At 33.7% G+C, this 20,430-nt stretch overlaps 2 protein-coding genes across 7 annotated transcripts; one reads left to right on the top strand and one right to left on the bottom strand.

Moving 5' to 3' along the window:
• Positions 1–94: 94 nt before the first annotated feature.
• On the bottom strand, positions 95–13,772 carry Acn (apoptotic chromatin condensation inducer acinus). 6 transcript variants are annotated; one of them, XM_076688346.1, is made up of 13 exons: positions 13,344–13,772; positions 13,104–13,178; positions 12,808–13,042; positions 12,520–12,688; positions 7,751–7,941; positions 5,368–6,673; positions 5,205–5,292; positions 5,020–5,136; positions 4,629–4,833; positions 3,637–3,845; positions 3,143–3,367; positions 2,297–2,557; positions 95–2,056 (listed from the first exon to the last, which is right to left on the bottom strand). In XM_076688346.1, the coding sequence occupies exons 6-13, from the start codon at positions 6,669–6,671 to the stop codon at positions 1,934–1,936; spliced, it is 2,532 nt and encodes an 843-aa protein (XP_076544461.1). In that variant the 5' UTR covers positions 6,672–6,673; positions 7,751–7,941; positions 12,520–12,688; positions 12,808–13,042; positions 13,104–13,178; positions 13,344–13,772; the 3' UTR covers positions 95–1,933. The 6 variants fall into 6 exon arrangements, with proteins under 6 accessions (XP_076544461.1, XP_076544453.1, XP_076544459.1 ...); XM_076688338.1 differs by having other exon boundaries at positions 12,520–12,661; positions 13,344–13,591; XM_076688344.1 differs by having other exon boundaries at positions 13,120–13,178; positions 13,344–13,591.
• LOC117606344 (uncharacterized) lies at positions 7,972–11,388 on the top strand. The gene is made up of 8 exons (XM_076688373.1): positions 7,972–7,990; positions 8,875–9,084; positions 9,206–9,310; positions 9,406–9,513; positions 9,594–9,867; positions 9,944–10,011; positions 10,180–10,427; positions 10,501–11,388. Exons 2-8 carry the CDS (start codon positions 8,891–8,893, stop codon positions 10,542–10,544), a joined length of 1,041 nt encoding a protein of 346 aa, XP_076544488.1. The 5' UTR covers positions 7,972–7,990; positions 8,875–8,890; the 3' UTR covers positions 10,545–11,388.
• Positions 13,773–20,430: the final 6,658 nt, after the last annotated feature.

Raw genomic sequence — 20,430 nt, 5'->3', positions numbered from 1 at the left:
TTTTGTTACTTGATAAGTGAGAATTAAGTTTGTCATTAATCAACGTAGAAATTAATTTGATGTAGTCACCACCGTTCTTTTGAGAATAATAGTAAACCGTAAGGATACGTGTATACATGTTACAAATAAATTACATAATCCAGATGTATAATATATACATAATTGCTAAGCTTATCTTTTACAATAAGTTCGTAAATGAAAATTCCAGTCTGCGATGTAAATAAGAGAATTAAGTACTTTCTATATCGTATTCAGATTGCCAAATTTCTGGATTATAAAATTAATTGTAATGCATACACATTTTTTTACCATTTTCGTAACGTTAATCCTTTGCGATCTACCTTCTGTACCATTAAATTTCTGTATCTCGGTTTGTTCTGTATAAATCAATTAATCTTAATCACAAAGGAGGTAAGATGGATCGCAAAGGAAAGTTTAATTAAAATTTTCTGTTCACTCTAAAAATTTAATATATTCTTTACCGTAATAACAAAAAAAAAAGATATTAAAGAATATAAGTATGATCGTTTAGAATTCGAAAAATCATTTCTTTAAAATAATAGAGAATTTCAATTTTTCTTTACTTTTATTTCTTCTATCGATAGTATTTGTGACTGTGAAATATTTTAATTAATAGCTGACATGCACACATCCTGTAATCCACGATTTTTGTAAATTGCAACAATTACAAAGTTAGTATTAATGATGTTGATATAAATAAAGATTGAATAAATTTACATAAGCAGTTTCCTTCTAGTTTTTCATAGAACACGTGAAAGAGTGTTCTGACTTATCTATTACATGATTTTGTTTGTCGAAACAGTTTCATTTTTCATTTTGCCATTTGATATTGCAATGACAAAATAAATGTAACAAATTGCTTTTTCATTTTGAAAAATGTATTTTCCTGTGGAAAATTTTAACGATGAATAATGGAATTTTTTTTTTCTTTTCACTAAATACAGTGTACTTTCATACGTAATCCTATACTGTATTACATTTATTAATAATTTTACATATAGTCACGGAATATTGAATAATCTTTTATGTACAAACGTGTTTCTGACTGTGCGGATGCATCACGTGAAAGAAACACCAAAACTTTACACATTACTACCAAGTGGTGGTAGTACATGTCAAGGAAGCCTGGCTACTTTTCTACTGACGAAAGAAACAAAGTAATTCAGAGAGAGAGAGACGAGATATTCTCTCGACACTTAGGACAACTTCATGTCAGTCAATAAACCACAGTCTCACCATCTGGGCGGCGTTTGGTGCTGCTATGCTTTTGCCCAACTTTCATCTTTACTTTTCTTTTCGTAAAAAGACAAACAGTATTTTCAATAATCACGAATTACTAAGTTCATTTCATTTCACGGGTTCAATTATTCTCCAATTCCCAAGCTGCGTTTCGCGATACCGCGCTACCACGATGTATCGTAGAACGTGATGCTTGTCTCCTAGACGATGCAAACACTGTTGAATAGTTAATGTCGACCTGTAAGAAGTACGGTTTAATGCTGAAACTTGGGATAGAAGGGATTCAGAGGGTCCAGGGTCATGCAAACAATTTTCATAAGTTACACGTTAACAAACGAATCAATAAGAAACTGCTTGAAACGGATGTACGAAAATGAAATTAAAATAAAAAGGTATCGTTCTTTTTGCGGAAACCCTCCATTAAAAAACGACAAATTCTAACGCGAAACATTAAAGCAGTAATTATAAAACAGAGCCTGCAAAGCGTCGAATAAAAGAGAAAAATTAATGCTTTGGAACGGTATTCAACAAATCCATCGACTGAAAAGAAAAAGGAAAAAGATCTGTTTGTCTGTACGTGATTTAGAGCCATTTTTTAAAATGGAATTGGTCAAAATTGGAATTTTTGTATCAGAGGAGAGGGTATGTTTATCGACAATGGTAGATTAGAGAATTATTTTCTTGGGCTCCGACGGCGGCGACCATCCCTGTTGTTTCTCTCCGCGCGTCTCATTTCTTCTAATCTGCGCGCGTGTTCCGCCATGTGTTGCCTTCTCATTTCTTCCTTTACGACTATCTGCAATTATAATAATAAACTTTTAAATAGTAAACAATTGATTTTTATATTTATTAATCGTATAAGAGATTTCGAATTGGTATAAGTGCGCAGGTTGACTTCGAATCGGTTCGACAAAAATCGGATGCGCTCGGTTCAACTGTCAACTACCTGAAATCGAGCACATTCGATTTTTGTGTCGATTCAATCCGAAATCAGACTGCACGCCTACGTCGATCTCTACCGAAGTATCATGCATACCTGTTCGTTTGTAAGCGGTAACCAGTATATGCATGGCGTCGCCTTCGTTTTTCTAAAGAGATCGTCTAAAAGCTTAGCTGGTGGTGGGTCGTCTTCTTTCTTTTTAAATTTACGAGCTGGAGCCGGAAGATGAGCTTCCACCGCAGGACTCCGACTCCTCTGTCGCCTCTTCTTATCGTGCTCTTTCTTTTCACGTTCCTTCTCCTTCATGTGTTGCTGACCATCTTCTTTACCCAGATCCCACTCTCGGACTACCATCACCTATTATTTTACAACTCTTACTTGAATATTTTATATCAATCAATTTTTCATCGATTCAACTCTTGTCATTTATAAATAAATTCATCGATTCAACACTTGTCATTTATTTATCTATGCATTTCATTTTTCAATTTATCATATCATCCTTCATATTTTTTCAATTATGTAACAGTTAGAGATGTACGGGTACCCGATATTACGGGCTCGGCTGGGCTCGGGTGCCTATTAATACTTGCAATAAGCATGTGCAAAATCTGTTTTATGTGGAAAAATAATACTTGTAACGAATTTATTTGAAATAAATTTCATTCCATGTCACCTGTATGTTAATTTTATACAAAATAGATTTTGAACATGCTTATTGCAAGCATTAACAAGTACATCAGAGTTGGGTCGCGGGCCGCGGCCCGCGGGAGCTCGTCCGAATCGGCCCGAGTGTACCCGATCGAACCCGAAATAGTCGGGCTATACGACTGCACGCATGTATCGCGGACGCCCGCCCGAGTCCGCCCGATGTTTTCCGAACCGACCCGACTAGCTGGGTCCACATCCCTATGTAACAGCAAATATAATTAAAATTTGTACCTTTGTATTTGTTCTTTCCTCACGGTTCCAATCTTGTTGCCACGAATCGGATGGTACAAGAGGCTCTGTTTTCCTTGGAATGGACTGATCTTTTGATAATTCTCGTGCCAATTCCATGTCATCTTTGGTTGCATATTCAACGTGTAGCCTCTTCGGATTTGACACGGGCCAGGATATACCGTGCAACGCTTGTCTCGTTTCAAATGCCTGATCCTCATTGGCATACTAAAATGATTCAATTACAATTACTATGACATTGCTGTAGGATATCTACACGTGTTTGCTTAACTATGTACAGTTATTTTCTTCTGGAAGATCAGTTCGCTCACTCATCTCGGATTTAAATTTACCGCCAAACTTTACTTATCTATATACATCCGACGCGACGGTTAAACTGAATTAGTAATAAGAATAAGTGTTTATTCAAAATTAAAGATTGTTATTTATGTTTAATGTATCATATTAATATTTAAATTACAATAAAATGCATATACCTCTACAAAACACTTCGATTTAATTCTGTCCATCCAAAATCCATTTTCGACGATTGTGCCAGTACGTGAAAGAAGCTCTTTAATTTGATTTAAAGTAAAAGGACGAACCAAATTTTTGATCAAAAGAATATTCGTAGGCTTTGTAGCAGGCGGACTTGGAGATTTCACATGTGGTGTTTCTTTGACGATTGATATTTTACGTCTAGCCGCTGCAAATCATAATAATTCTAATAAACACATGAAATATTTGAGTCAAGTACAGTGTGTTGTTCATTATGTCCAGTACACGAAAGATAGGTATCAAAAACATTACCCTCATTTTTAAATTTTAAGATCCTAAGACTCGAAAATTCTAAGATTTTATAACTCTAAAGTACCAGAATTTTAAGATTTTACAATTGAAAAATTTTTTAAATTCAAGATTCCAAGGTTCTAAAATTCCAGAATTCAAGAATTTCTCAATTCTAAAATTCTAAAATCTTTATAAAATCTTATCTTAATAAAAACCAATATTATGGCCAAAATGTAATATGTAACGTAACTAAAAACAAAACATAATAATGTTCGTATCACGTGAAATTGTAAATATAAAGAATTAGACAATATTAGCAATATTAGAAATATGAAACACTTGACATTATTAACCTCTTAGGCACGGCTGAATTTTGCGCGGGGTAGTTTCTCTGTACGGCAGAGTTCAAGGCGAATTACATGTAAATGATACAGCACTGCAATGTGTGACAGGTAATGCTGTTCTCTCTACACTAGTACATTGCGCCACTATAGTGGCGCGTCGTACAGAAAGATAACATCCGCGAAAGCCACTATAGTGGCGCATAGTGCCTAAGAGGTTAATAAAACTATGAGATCTGGTCCACCCTAGAAAAAATTTTAATTGCGCCAATTAACGCCAATTAACTTTTCTTTCCAAGTATACAACCCGTCTCCAAGTATACAAAAATCGCGACTTAATTATTTACATATTTATATACCTATGTGATTATCTATCTTTGCATCCCCTTTTTTCGTTCCGCCGTTCTTTTGCAGAAGACTTTCATCGCCAGATTTATCATCGTTCGCTCCTTCGTTAGAATTATGCCATTTTTCATTGACCCGATAACGATCTCTGTCCTCGTCATCGTCTTTTGAAAGGCGAACTTCATTTATTGACAACGGTCTTGCTCCTGGCACTAATGCCTAAAATACAATTGTAACATATTAACAGCGTATTCTAAAAAAATAAAAGTTAGAAAATTTGGAAAATTGTAAGACGTGAAACATGTTTATATGGTTGTAAAGGTCTAAAAATGTTACAAATAAGAAATAGAAAGGGATATTTTGTTTATGTGAAAGAAATTTACAATTTAAGAATGAAAGTATTACTTTAAGTGAATCCGTAGAAATTGAAAATGAAGGTGCGGTATCGGTAGATAGTGCAGTGCCCCACCGACGTTTTCTCGGAACACATTTTGAATTTTGTTCGGTACTATCATGATTTTCCTGTGAAACATTAATAAATTTATCATTAATCATTAACTAACGTTTATATAATAAAAAGGATAACAAACCTTGTTTGAAATAGCTGTTTCATTATTCGTGTTTGTATCATTGTCATCTTTTTTCGCATCGTTCTTCTCTGTCAACATTCTTGAGGAGCTGAAACAAAATTCTAATAAAGAAACTATCCATCAAATTGTTATACGAATTAAAAAATTATTAATTTTTGCTTACAATGATCTTTTCAAATTTACTTTTATAGGCTTATAAGCTATGGACTGCGCTGTAGTTGATACCGACTTATCATTTAAATTATCCAATTTCTGTTTATTTGCTTCACAAGGTTCAGTTTCTACGTTCACATTATTTAATAACAAATTATTCCTTGCTTTTGGTGATTCGGAATTATCTTTTTGTTCACCTGAGTCCTCTGCATTTATCTTCTCTTCTTGCACGTAATTATCAATTTCAATATCTCTTTTGATAGGAGGTTCATCTTCTGAATCAGGTGTATCAGAATTGGACGAATCTCTGTATTTGGTTCTATGCTTCCTGCGATTGGCAGGTTGTATTTTGCAGGTGGTTCTACTACTTTTAGTACGAACTTCATCGTTTGATTCGGACGACGAATTTATTTCACGAGCTTTTACCTTTTCGTCGTTCTCCTCGTCACTACTCGTCTCTCTTTTAGCATTTTCAATGCTAGTTTCTTTACTAAATGTTTCTGCTGACTTTTCACTGACATCTTCCACAGATGATTTTTCTTCCTTTGGTATAACATTTGTCTCCATGGATGAGCGATTACCATCTGAACTAGGAGCCAACATGGTTGTGCTACTCAACTTAGTAGGATCACTATCAGCGTTTACGTTGAAGATATTTTCCTCATTTGATTCACCTTGCTGATCTATGTTTGGTTTATCGTCAGACAAGTTGGCTGAAGTGGTTTCAGGCAGGATCTCCTTGCTATCACTTACCTCTTCGTTGGAGTCCTGACCTGGGTATGAAGAGGAGGGATCGTTCGGCTGTTCATTGCTACTGAGTGTTCTTGTACAAGAAACCAGTTGCTTGTCTGCCGAGTCAACCTCCTCTGCAACTCCCTCACCACTTTCCTGCCACTTGTTCGATTTTTTCCTACTTAAAGAAGTATCAGATGATCCTTCTGACAGATTGAGTTGTCTACATAACTTCAGCTTCTGTATCTCGCCAGGTGATGCATCGGCTCTTGACACTTTCCATACTGATCCGTCAGTATTGTCCTCTTCCTCGTCTTGCAACTTGCTTTTAATATCCACCTCAGTAGATAAAATATTTTCATTACGTTCTTCTATTTGCTCTAATTCTTTTTTCTGAACTTGCACTGACTTCTTTTCCGTCTCCTTGCTACCAAGACTTTTTGGTAATTCATCGTTTTCCTCTTCTGGTGATGTCGATGGTGTCCGCTTTGCACGTCTACGCGTTGACTTTCTGGTTGGCTTTTCAACTTCCTTTTCCGGAGTTCCCACTTTCGCTTTGTTCCTTTCACTCTTACGCCTCATATCTGAAACATCAAAGATATTGAAAATTTTACTCTGAACTGTTATTAATTTTAATCAGAATTTAGAATGCAAATGTAATAAGTACAATAAACATAATGCTATGCTAAACATTAACGTAAAGATTATACACAAACTTAAATAAAATTCAAGTAAAAGATATAAATTGATTATTTTTTGTCAATTCAGTGAAATTTCAATGTAAACTATAAATTCTCAAAAAAAGATATAAATTCTATTGAAAATTAAATTACCTAATATATAACGCATATCACGCGTATTTTAATCTTGCAATGCTGTTTTTAAAATACTTTGGACAGAATTAATATATAAACACTCTTGGTATTTGAGCCTAAAATAAATTGCATGCAACATATACCTTAGATATCTATTATTTGTTTTATTATCTTGAGTTTCTAGCAATTCTCAAATAAAATTTGTTTCTGTTTCAAATATTCTTGCTTTCTATAACAGTTTCATTATATTTGTTACATTTGAAAAGTTTTTACATATTACTTATGTATATAAGGTCATAAATAAAATAAAGTTTAAATCTCAAAATAAATACACGAATCATGATCTACATATTTGTAATAATTTATGTTTCAAATTATATCTTGTTAAAATTTTGGTAATTGCATGTAATGTTTCTTCTTCTTGATGTATGTACAAAATAATTAATGTTTATAAACAAGATAATACTACAGGTCCAAATTGATACAAATATTTAAAAAAATGATAGGCAAGGCAATTAAAAAGTCAGAAAAAATAAAAGATTGAAATAGCACAGCTAATTGTATACTCTATACTTTTTAATGATCATTTGAAATGTTTTACTAATTATTGAGTAGTTATACGAATACTCGATAATAACTACTTAAAATATTTCAATCAATGTTTTACTGCCCACAACGAATATATAAGCGATAATAAACAATATCTGATTGAAAACAATTGACTCAAATTAATATTTTCGTTAAATATTTACTAAGAAGTATCTAAAGCATATCCAAGTGTGATTTGTGGTTACCCAAGAAACGCGCGGGCGTTTCGTGATCTGAAAACTCTGGAATCTTACTTACTTAATAAATGTGGTTTGTGTGTCAACTAGAAGTTTAGCAAGTAAGCTGCGTCTTCTGGAAAGTTTATTAACACATAAATATTTTAATCGAAACGACGTTTCCAATGACGCTTTTAACAGTCAATCGGACCACCGTACTCCATTGAACACGAACGTCTTACATCGTATCAGATAGACATAGCCCCATGAAACCTGAACATTAGATACATTGGTTATATTTGTTTAGAAGCTCTGTCGCCACGTAAGTTAACTATAGAAAATCGTTTATGAAGTTCTTTCAGGTGCATTCATAATATAAGGATATAAAGCATAAAGCGTGTTCCCTCAGCAGTTCTGTTGAGCATTCCCACTTTCCGCCATATTAAAACAACGGTTGGATAATATTTTCTATTGGGAATTGAAAGTAACAATAAAAGACGATACATTTTCTATTGGTAAATTCGCTCGAGAAGAAGTGAACGAGCCTATGCGAGCAAAGCTCCAATATAAAATTACATCAACTAACTGTACTTTTATGTTTGCTACTTTATATTTTAAACTTAGCGGTTTTAATGCAACTACCCTATTGGTTGACAACCCAATATGAAGTATTTTAGGAAGTTATTTGGCTTATTGGGTAAACTGGAAGCCGTGCGCAAGAACACACTTTATATCCTTACATCATGAACGCAACAATTGTGGTCTGTGAAAACGGGACCGCAGTTCAGTCATTTTAATCTATGTATATATATATAGTTGTGATATAGTTTCTTACCTAGTAAATAAACAAATTTTTGGTAACTGTCAGTAACTAATTGTATGTACGATCGTTTGATTTGACATCTTTGCATACATACTTACATATATACATAAATACATGTATGTATATTAATGTATATATATGCGATAATTTACTATTGTTAAATTATAAATTACAGTGTATTTTTATATTATATTCTATAATTTATATTCATAATTTAAATTTATTACCATCATGGTAATTAGCTGTTATGTTTGTAAGAAAAGGCAGAATGATAAAAATAGTGGGATATCATTTCATGTGTAAATATAAATATTAATAAAACAATACATTATTAATTATAATAACACATATGTAATGAATATAAAGAATATTGTATTTTTCAGGTTTCCAAAAGCAACAATGTTTCGATCTGCTTGGGAAAAAGCATGTAAATTAGAGGAACCTGCACCTAAAAGAGCTCGTGTATGTTCTGAACATTTTACACAAGATGATTTCATGCCAAAGAGAAAATATGGTGTAAGATTATTAAAGCGATCAGCAATACCATCTGCATTTGTATGGAATCAAGAAGCTAATTTAATAACAAATAGCAAGTAAGAGAAAAAGATTTTTTTTACGTATTGTATATAACATGCAAAAAATGTAATTACAGTAATTATAATAATAATATACTTTTATGTTTATTGTATTATAAAAATTGCATTTGTCATTAAGCAATGTAGAAGGAACTTTCATCCATATTAAAACAAAACCAACTACATCGACCTCTACATTAAAACAGAATAAAGATTGTGCACTTGAAGTTGCATCTCCTTCATGGTATGGGTTTGTAATATTTTTGCAGAAATAATAATTCGTAATAGTCACCATTATTTGCTTCTACAATAATTCACTTATTATATAAATTATTTTAGTAAAACGATGATTTCACTTGATAAGGAATGTCATTCACCAAAGACACCATCCACCAGGGACATCGACATACAATGTAATTTATATTTGTCAGAAACATCATCAGTACAGTATGTTTTGTACTTTTAAAATTTAATTTAGCTGCATTTACTCGAAGAAGTACATGTTGTTTCTATAAATTATTTCACAGAAAATTACAAGAAATGGAGGCATCCAATATTTCTAATAAAATATGTAGTCCTGCTAGAATAGAAGATCTCACTCCAGAACATTTCTCAACGCCTCGACGTGCCTCACAAAACTTACAATTTATAAAACAGAAAACAGATGAAAAATTAATAAAAATAAAATGTCTACAAACTGAAAATATAAAGTTATTGAAACGGATTGCATCGTTACAGGATCTGATTTCATATTTGAGAAAGAATAATTTCATTTCCGAGAGTATAGCGCGTGGATTAATGGTGAATTGAGTTTTATGCGACGAAAAGTGTTTAACAATTTTTATAGATTTTTACCGGTTTTTTCAATCTTTTTCAGGATTATTCAATGGATTCTACAATGAGTACTGGTGAAAAGATGCAGCAACAGGAAAAAATACAAGTTAAGTAAGTACAGAAGTATATAACAATATCAAAAATCATAAGAAGTTACAGCCAGCAGTTCCTATTATTGAAAACAGTAACTGTTTATGCTGGTCTTTCGTTAATATATTGTTTGTTTTAAATATTGGAATTTTAGTATAGGAAATTAATTATTAAAATATATCTTTATAGGAATGGAAAAAAAAGATGTTGCGTAAGAGGATGTCCCAGCAAGGACATTAGGATGTTCACCTTCCCTTCATCTGAAACGAATAACAAGAGGATGCTACAATGGGTGGAAGCATGTGGTAGGCCAGATTTGTGGCTGCTTCCATTCGAAAAACTAAAGTTCCGCTCTGTTTGTTGCCTCCACTTTGAACAAAAATATTTCCTGAATAAGAAATTGTCAACATCTGCAGTTCCAACACGCCACTTACCAGGTAATAATAGTTATATAATTTTTATAGAATATGTAACTAATTTTGAATGAAAATATTTAATACATGCTATCAGGGCCTGCAACATTTAAAACAGAGCCATGGGTGGACAATGCATAACAAATTAAAGAAGAAAAAAGTAAGTTTTCAATTGTAACTATTGTCAACCATTAATATGGTATTAATACACTAAAAGTGTATATGAAATTTTTAATATTAGGTGCATATATAATGTTATACAGGGTGTTCGGTAACTGGTGGTACAAGCGAAAAGGGGGTGATTCTACATGAAAAAATAAGTCGAAAATATAGAATAAAAATTTGTCATGTGAGGCTTTGTTTTCGAGAAAATCGACTTTGAATTTTCGCCGGGTATGCGTGTACTTGATCATTGTCTCGATGGATATTATCGCAGTTTAAGTTTGTTTCTATCGTAGCGGAAAATTAGGAACACGTAATGAAATAGGATGTTGAAGTAATCATAAAGTATATCATTATAGAAATTGCTGAAAATGTTGCCCATTCTGCCGAGTACATAATTCTGCTCTTCTAATTAAATCTAATTAAACGTATATTGTTGTTTTAATGTATGAAAGGCTACAATAAGCTTTTCTTTTAATTGCTTGCAATTTATGATTTCTTCAAAATACACAATTAATTTAATATGACTCCATAAATATAAGTCAAGTGGAGTTAAGTCAGGAGAGCGTGGCGGCCAAGCTATTGTTCCAGCACGACCAGTCCAACCTTGGTAATGTTGGTTTAAAAAATCTCTCGGCGAAAATGTCGATTTTCACGAAAACAAAGCTTCACATGAAAAATTTTTATTGTATATTTTCGACTTATTTTTTCATGTAGAATCACCTCCTTTTCGCTTGAACCGCCAGTTATCGAACACCCTGTATAATTTTGTTATTACTGACAGTACTTTTATTATTTAAATAAATTTGGAAGTAAGTACTTACTTAGGTATATAAATTAATTGCTTAAATTACTTTAATTGATTGCGTGGACACTTTTCTTATGTATCCGAGGTCGTAGAATCATTTGACGGCCTCGGAAAAGCCCAGAAGCTTCTTATTTTGCAAAAAAACACGGATCTTTCTATTTTGCTAGTTCCAGGGTTCGCAATCAGGTGGCGCAACCTGCACCGTTTTCAGTGCCGAGATTTTTTTCGTAAAAAACATGTTAAAATTAAATTTTTACATTTTCAATTTATTAGCTTAATTACTTTACAAAAACTCTTGTTTTCAACACAAATTAAACCATTACAACTATTTAATTTACAATCTAAACTTGAAAAAAAGAAAATAATATCATTACCGATGCGGATTAATTGTAAAAGAGCGGTGGTTTACAAAAAAGCATTAAATAAATAAAATCTTGAAAATTAAATGAACTACAAACAAATTCTTTAATTTACAATTGCAAATGTTTAAAATATTCATAAAAGAGGTTAAAAATTGCCAATTACAGTCATTGTTTACTGTAATTCGCATTTAGCCATTTTTTATTAAGAATATTAATGAAGCGCCTATATAATTATCTTTATTAAGGTTTAAACTTTAAATTCATATACCATAAGTGCCATTTTACGGTACTTTTATGTCATCAAATCAGCCGAAGAGATCCCATTCGGTACATGACGTTGTCGAATTTTTAAAAATTGACAGCGAAAGAAAAAATCATTAATAACTCCATTTTGACGAACAGTTTATGAACTTTTATGATTGATTCTTAATCTACATACTAAAATAAATATATTTACTATGTACAATTTCTGTGAATAATATATAAGAAACTTTCATTATTTCTTTTACAAACTCATCATTATGTACTTCGTTCCCCGTTTGTATCAAAATTTTATGATATAGTAATTGAATGTATTAAGAAATTAATCAATAGCAAAAGAAACAGGCCAAGATTTTAAATCCTCTAAATCAACTAACACACAACTGTTTGTGTCTCAGAAAATTTTGGAACACATATCAACCTAACTATTTGTCCTTTCTCTACTGTAGATGTATGCTCTATATTATCAAGACTATTTTCTTATGACAATGTAAAAATAAAAAGCAAATAAAAATATTCTTACCTGTGGATAGTTTAGTATCGTTTAGTATTCATCGCATGAATAAGTTGGAATAGTGTCCAGCCCAGTTGGTGCATAATGTTGCCAAACTAATGTAAATTCCAACCACGTTAATTCATAATATCACCAGCTACTTTCATAATATCTGTAATAGGTTGATCACTAGATCCAGCTACAATATAAGAGTTGATACTACCAATCCATGGATTAGTTGCTCCATAAAAGCTTTTAAACTTAAATTATATAAATATAACATATTCGTTGTTTTATGACACACAGATGTTATATTACCTAGCACATCAGGGCAAAATGCAAGGATGAAGTGGCTGCTGAAGTATTGTATGACATGTTGGATCAAACTATCCAGGTATTAATATTACAGGGCAATTTTGCACTACAAGACAAAGAAAATTGTCAAGTTTATGAGTTGCCATCGCAGTTTCTTTGAATACACTTTCCTCGTGTGTTTTAGTTTTAAAATATCCTTTATGATTATGAGTTTCCACAGATCCTCTTATGATATTTCCTAAGTTAATATGATTATTAATTACTTCAAATTGTTATTACACCTAATACAAACTAAATACCTGAGCTGAACTTTACTTTAGTGGACCCAAAATTTTGAACCTTTTTTTTTTAATCTATAGATTAATCAGTAGAATCTGAAAATGCAGTCTTAACTTTAGGAATCCAATGGTTAAAATGTTATAAGCGTGTAAAGTTTGGCATTTTTAGCGGATTTGCTACGTTACTGTGACACCATATTACCTTATATGTATAATCTGATTGGTCCTCGCATAGCCTACAAGAATTAAACTTCCGCTTACCTTATTTAAAAATACATATATTGTTGCTGAATCGCCTCCATCATAGATCTCATGAGATTGATTTTGTTATGACGGCAAAATCGTCGTTACAGAAATTCATATAAGCGGGCAGCAAATTCGTCGTCGTGAAAACGACACCTTTCCTTTGCCGGTAGCGAATTTGATTCTATTTGCTGGGTATGGGCCACATTCTGCATCATTGACTGAATGTCGGCAAAGGATTGGATGCGGGGCGGGGAATAACCTGTCAAATACGCTAAAAACGCTCACTTTTACACACGTATAACTTCTGAACCGATGGATTCCGCGCCTTAAAACTAGAATTTTTAAAAAATAAAATATTTTTCAACCAAAAAAAATCCGACTTCGAAATGCACTAAAAAGTGTAAAATAATTTCTATATCATTTATACCAGTATTCCACAGCTATTAATAAAATCTACTTAATCGTTAAATAGGATACTAAATACATTTCAACCTTGTTAACATACTACATTGTCGGACTACCATTAATAATATTATCTAGTATAATTGTTCAAGATAATTTCGTGAATGACATTGTAGAAGATCTCAGGTTATATTTACCAATAACGATATAATTGACTCTCTTTTCCAACGTTCTGTCCATAAGTCTTCTTTGACAAGATTTTTTCCAAACATTTTAATATCATTTCAGATTCGACTTAGCAATGGAATATTTCAATACAACTGTTCTATTCGTTTGAGACAAATTCAAGATTTATAAACACAATACAAGTGCTATAAAATAGATAAACTATTTATTTGAAATATGCTGGTATTACATTGTTTTTAAAGTCTGTGACGTGCAAGACAATCTTATCTAATTTAATACTGCTCTTGCTTGAATAATATCTCCTCTGTATCTATTTAATACTTCTACTCCATAATATCTCTGTTGCAATTATCCCATCAATGTCTGAACAGATGCTGAAAATATAGAAAAAGAAATCATATTATTATATATTAATACATTGTACTCAACAACATTAATTTGAAATAAAGGATGTATTGAAGAAAATAAGGTTTAATATTTCTTTTACCTTAAACATATTTTCAGATATATCCAGCGAGAAAGTACAGTAATGCTTCGAAATAAGCAAGTGGCTCGGGACCGAACAGTTGCTTATTTCGAAGCAGGTAGCTATTCGGCTTGACTTTGTTCTCGAAACGGGACGATAGAGAACGCGAGAAACGAGTGAGAGATCCGAGGTAGCGGCAAATCATAAAGTGATCGGCCGAGCAGCGATGTTATTTTTTGGACAAGGATAGAATATAACATGCCCTCTCATTCTCGCACTATGCTTTATTTCGAAGCAAATATACCAGACTGAGAAAGCATTATATATATTCCGTCCTTCTTCTACTAACCGATGTCACCGCTCAGTCGAGCGTGAAATTTATTACCCTAAACATCGGCTTCGCGCTTTCATGGACCTCTCACTCGTTTCTCGTACCTCTCACTTTGCGGGCGACTTCAAACAAAGAAGAGGGGATAGCGACTTGTTTATTTCGAAGCAGAGACCACTTGCTTATTTCGAAGCATTACTGTAATTGCATCTGTTTTCAGAGTACGTTTTTGTTATTTGTCCTAGTATTTCATTCCACACTGTTTAATTTCTTTAATGGATCTATTCAACTTTCCTACTCCATAATTTTTTGGTTGTAATTTCCGAATCAATGTCCGAACAGGTGCTGAAAATATAGAAAAGGATATCATATTATTACATATTGATATATTGTAATTGACATTAATTTGAAATAATTCAATTTCCACATATTTTTCACTCTAACCTATACCTGTCAAACGTTACACATAACTATTTGACCTTAGTTATTTTATGAAACAAGCTTATTGTTCTTCCGCTTCATCGAATTAAGGTGATGAGAGCCGCTCAAATCAATTATAAGCTATGGAAATGGTAGATGTGAATACAATTCACAGCGATAGTACTATACCTCTAATGCACAAAACGACTCACCAAATAATGTTAAATACATCCAACTTTTGATTTTGGCTGCAACTTAATTATTTACTGATAAGACTCTATTATATGCTCCTCTTACTGCGGTAAATAGATACATACTACTTTGCAATGAGAATGCTACGCATCATGTCATGCCGCATTGTCAAATACTTATTAATGAAACAAAACAAACTAGTACATTTGCATAACTATTCAACATTATTGTATCTTTTGTCCTATTTCAGGCAATACGTGGATGAATGATCCTCTGGCATCTTAATAACGACCTAGTAGATATTCCTCTACTCTAACCTACACCTGTCAAACGATGTACATAATTTATTCATCTTAGTTGTTTTATGAAACAAGCGTTTGCTACACACCATGCTAAGTCGGATTGTCAAAAACTGAACATCTCGTTTCTTAATAAATATTCTTAAAAATTCTTAACAAATATAAGAATGGGTTAAACTTCGTCTTAGGAGACCAAAAATTAACGAGTCCAAAATATGTGTTCTTGTAGTTTTTGACCTGAAAAGTCCGAAAATGCAAGTTAAAAGTCCAGGAAACCAATAGTTTAAAAGATACGAATATATAAAAATGTGTGTACTTGGCGTACTTTGACAGGACAGTACGATGTCACATTGACTCTTCCCCGCATCCAATCCTTTGTTTGGACTATTTGTTGGGTGTGAGTACCTTCAGTTCCTATCAAATCCGAGGGGATATTGTTTATAAAAAAAAAAAACTTAACCTTAGGTATACCGGGTTTAGGCCACCACTTATATAATTCTGTTTTACCGACGGCGACTCCACTCATTGGACAAAATAGCGTCGTACTGATCTGTCAAAAGTCAAAGTACGCCAAGTACACACATTTTCATGTACTCGTATCTTTTAAATTATTGGTTTCCTGGACTTTTAACTTGCATTTTCGAATGTTTCAGGTCAAAAACTATAAGATTTGATACTTTTCATCCAGAAATGTTTGGTCCCCCAAGACGAAGTTCAGCCTAAGAATGTTGTGCACAAGCCTCAATAAAAACTCCACATACAAATTAAATTCACTTCCAAATTTAATGTGTTTGACCATCTGCAGACTCCCAAAAGCAATGATTTTAAAATATATGGCGTCCAAATGGGACGACGTCCAAACGTCACGGCGGCGTCCAAAAGAAACGCGTCCAATCGGTCGGCGTCCAAGTGGGCATCATTCACGAGGGGAACTTAGGGATGGGCAATATGTTTCGATTAATTAAATATCGATAGTTTTTTTCCTAATAATCGATTATTTTTGTCGATGTTTCTACAAATCAATTAATCGATTATTGATACTTTTTTACATAACATCGATATTTTTTATCTCTGTGAGAAAACTGAACAGCATGATATGATAACACGACGCGCACTATTCAATGAGCGTATAATTTTCGAGAAATGTTGTATGCTCATTGGATATAAGTCGTGTTCCGAAATTCATTGCCAGCACTGAAAATCTGTAATACGTAACTAGATTCCTGCACTGGCAGTGAATTTCGGAACGCGACTAAATAAGAACGCCTTACGCATTTGTGTTATTATATTCTTGTGACTCTTATTCTATGATCTTAGATTTAAAAAATTATCTTATCCAAATACTCCATCTATAATTTTCTTTATCATCTCAATCCGTTTGCATCTGTTCTACTATTACAGGTACAGTGACTTTTTATAATGTACGCATAATATTTTGATGTTCATGCATATCTATTCTTAGAATATCCCATTCCCTATAGATTTAATAAAAACATTTTTTCTAGTCACGAAGTCAACCCTGTTGCGCTTTCAGCTCAAGAACTCGCAAAATACTATTACTACTTGGAGGAAATTCATTAATATTCTTCGAAGTTAACATTAAATGTACGATTCTGATTTAACTATATTTTTTAGGAAAACTTAAATAAGAAAGATAGTGTAATATTTTTTTTTTACCTGTATATACATTTTCTAGGCTACACTCTAGGAAATGTGCTCAGGGTGATGTTTCCAAAATCAGCCCTAGTAAAAAAGAATTCGATACTTCGATATCTTTTGAAAAGCATCGATGTTCAATTATCGATTTTTTAACTAATCGATTATTTTAACATCGATATTTTTGTCGAACATCGCACTAGCCATGCCACAGCCGACTCTAGTACTAGCCGTGCTGAAGTAAAAATGGCAACATCGCGGGAGTCCGGTCTGAATATATCAACATCTACCCTACTCTATCTGCCTCCCGGACTCTCAGACTCCCAGCCAATCAACGTCGTCAGACTCCCGACTACTCTCTGGACTTCACATAACCTCTTTGGTTTCGTTCCAATAATTTCGCTTGTTTCAAGATTTTTATTAACTTATATACACGTTTATCAATTCTTAAATGTTTCAATTTGATCCAAAGATGGTTTCATTTTGCTTCATACCTAAATTTTCTTGAAACCACTGTAAATATTTCAAATATCATGCTTCACAACACCAAACTACTTTGAGAGTACACAAAATTTATGTCACATTTATAACAATTTTATACTACCACATCACTTCTATTTGCCATAGTTGCAACGTTTATATATTGTTTATACATAATTAACACAAAATAGTGTATGTTACTACAGCTTTTAATTAAAAAAGACGTTAATTACAATTCCGAGCACAGGACTCTGTTTTTGAAAATAGGACTCCCGATTTTCACGTGAGCGGTGTTGCCACGTTGTTCAGCATGGCTAGTACTAGAGTCGGCTGTGGCATCGCCCATCCCTAGGGGAACTACCCAAGTGTTCCGCTCACTTATTAATGAAACTTTGTCACCTTGTAGAGCTCGTCGCCCTGAACACGCCTATACCCCCTTTTGGGGTTGAACTTCGTTTTAGGGGACACAAAAATATGACTGTTTTTTTGTTGACTTTAATAGTTTCTCATATGCAAAATCCAAAAATGCAAGTTGTAATTGTCGAAATGCTGCGGTTTAGAAGTTACACGTATCTGAAATGAAGCGTTTTTAGCACATTTCGGAGGTTAGCATGACGCCATATTGCATTCATCCTCAATTTGATTGGCCCTCGCACGGACCACACTGTGATTTCCGCTTACCTTATTTGAAAACATACTGACTTCGAATCGCTTCAATCATAGATCCAAATAAATCTATTTTATGGTGACGACAAAACCGCCACCACAAATATTCATATAAGCGGTCTGCAAATTCATCGTCGTGAAATCGCCCCCTTCCTCTCACCCAATCTTTTGCCGGCCGCCAAGTGGATTCAATTTTTTGTGTGTGAGTTCCATCAGTACCTGCAATTATATGTTTTGCAAAATTGATATGATATTATTAAGAAATAAACGCGTTGGCGGGGGAGGAGCTCCGCCCCTCCCCCTGCACCCCCTCCCCAAAATTATATAGTCCAACCTAACCGAATTCAAATGCATATATAACAATAATGCAATTACGTATAGTCCACATAGAATTCACACTTACTCACAAACTCGATACTGTGATTCACTGTTTTATGTGCGAAGCCCTCTGCAGCTAGCCCCGCGTAACTTTTAAAACTGTCGGTGTGGATTTCGCTGCCCATAGCGACATGCTCTTTTATTATGGATATTAAAGTATTAGCTTCACGATTTTCGGCAACTATCATCCTGCAATCATTTGTCCGTGTGTCGACAATCCCCAGAACCCAGTGTCCTTTCACTACACGACCGCGATTGTATTTGCGCTTCCCGAACTTTGCTTCGTCAATCTTGAGTAACACCAGAATGACAAAATGAAAATAATTAAAATGGAAAAACTCAGCAATATGAAATTGTTAAGTACGATACCTGAACAACGATCGAAGAACCAGACTCCGAGATACCATCCAATTTCGGTTGACCCGCTTGAATTTTTATGAATTGGTCGGTTACCATTTCGCGACAATAATGATACCACGCCGTTATTGTCGAGGGCGACGTCGTGGTAGCTTCCTCCCCCAGCGCGAAATCGGTCAATTCGTGTGCCGTATAATCATACGAAAAATCTAGCGTGAAGCAGTAAATCAGTCTTTAAAAAATGAAACAATTTTCATAACAGTTTACAGCATAAATTATTTATTAGTTGAAATGCTGCAACTTACGTGATCGCTTTATCTAAAGGCAAGCGAATTTCGTCAAAAAATGAATCTACCGTGGCTGCGTATTGCTTGCATTTACGGCGCCCAGGATATGCTGGACACCGAAATCGACCAAGTCCATGTTCTGCTTCCTGGTACAATTTCATGGGCTTGCGGTGTTTGGGACACATCTTACTTGTGCGTAATAATCCTTGTTCTTGCGCCCAAGGAATTGCCTCTTCCTTTGAACTAGGCAAATTACGAAAGTTCCACCGTATAGATTGCATTGTTTGTTTGCAAACAATAAACAAGTAAAACAAAACAAATAAAACAGAAAAGCAACAAAATAGCACAAGAAACACTTAAAAAACAATTAAACAAACAACAAAAAACAAACAAAACAGTCAAAAACAAGAAAAAAACGGCAAAAAATATAGCGAAAAACGTGGCACAAACAACTAAACTCTTCAAACGCATTGGAAATTCTGAAACAATTCTTACCTGTAGGCTGCGAAACAAATGATAAAAAGTGTAACATCTGCAAAACAAATGTACTAAAACATTTGACTTTGCCCGCTAAAATGGTCGTCATCCACGTGGTTCTGTCTGCTGCTAGCGACACCTTTCATTGGACAAGAAGCCAATATGGCGTCGCAGTAACGTAGCAAATGCATTAAAAGTGTCAAACTTTACACGCTCATAACTTTTAAACCGCTGCATTTCGACAGTTAAAACCTGCATTTTTGGATTCTACGCATCGAAAACTATTAGATTGAGAAGAAAAAAGTGGATAATTTTGTGTCCCCTAAAGTATAGTTCAGCCACATTTTAGGTCACTATAAGAGTTTTGTGACTCAAACGATGAGTTGAGCCCCCTGCATTGAACCTTCCTCTTTCGAATGAGCCCTTATTCAGCTCAAAATCTTGTCACATAAGGACGAGTAACCGATTCCCGTGAAACCATTCCCATAGACGAGTTCCGCCACTATCT

The sequence above is a fragment of the Osmia lignaria genome, chromosome 1 (genome assembly GCF_051020975.1).
Source record: "Osmia lignaria lignaria isolate PbOS001 chromosome 1, iyOsmLign1, whole genome shotgun sequence".
Taxonomy (NCBI): domain Eukaryota; kingdom Metazoa; phylum Arthropoda; class Insecta; order Hymenoptera; family Megachilidae; genus Osmia; species Osmia lignaria.
The sequence above is the reverse complement of the archived record's forward strand: the minus strand, read 5'-3'. Positions and strand labels throughout refer to the sequence as shown.

Bases quoted from the DNA above. Each gene is read 5' to 3' on its own strand.
- Acn (XM_076688346.1), bottom strand. From the start codon at position 6,671: ATGAGGCGTAAGAGTGAAAGGAACAAAGCGAAAGTGGGAACTCCGGAA. The intron at 5,293-5,367 runs GTAAGCAAAAAT...ATTTTGTTTCAG, and splicing joins GTAAATTTGAAAAGATCATT to CTCCTCAAGAATGTTGACAG. The intron at 2,057-2,296 runs GTATGCATGATA...TTATAATTGCAG, and splicing joins TACCGCTTACAAACGAACAG to ATAGTCGTAAAGGAAGAAAT.
- LOC117606344 (XM_076688373.1), top strand. From the start codon at position 8,891: ATGTTTCGATCTGCTTGGGAAAAAGCATGTAAATTAGAGGAACCTGCA. The intron at 9,868-9,943 runs GTGAATTGAGTT...AATCTTTTTCAG, and splicing joins GTATAGCGCGTGGATTAATG to GATTATTCAATGGATTCTAC. The intron at 10,012-10,179 runs GTAAGTACAGAA...ATATCTTTATAG, and splicing joins CAGGAAAAAATACAAGTTAA to GAATGGAAAAAAAAGATGTT.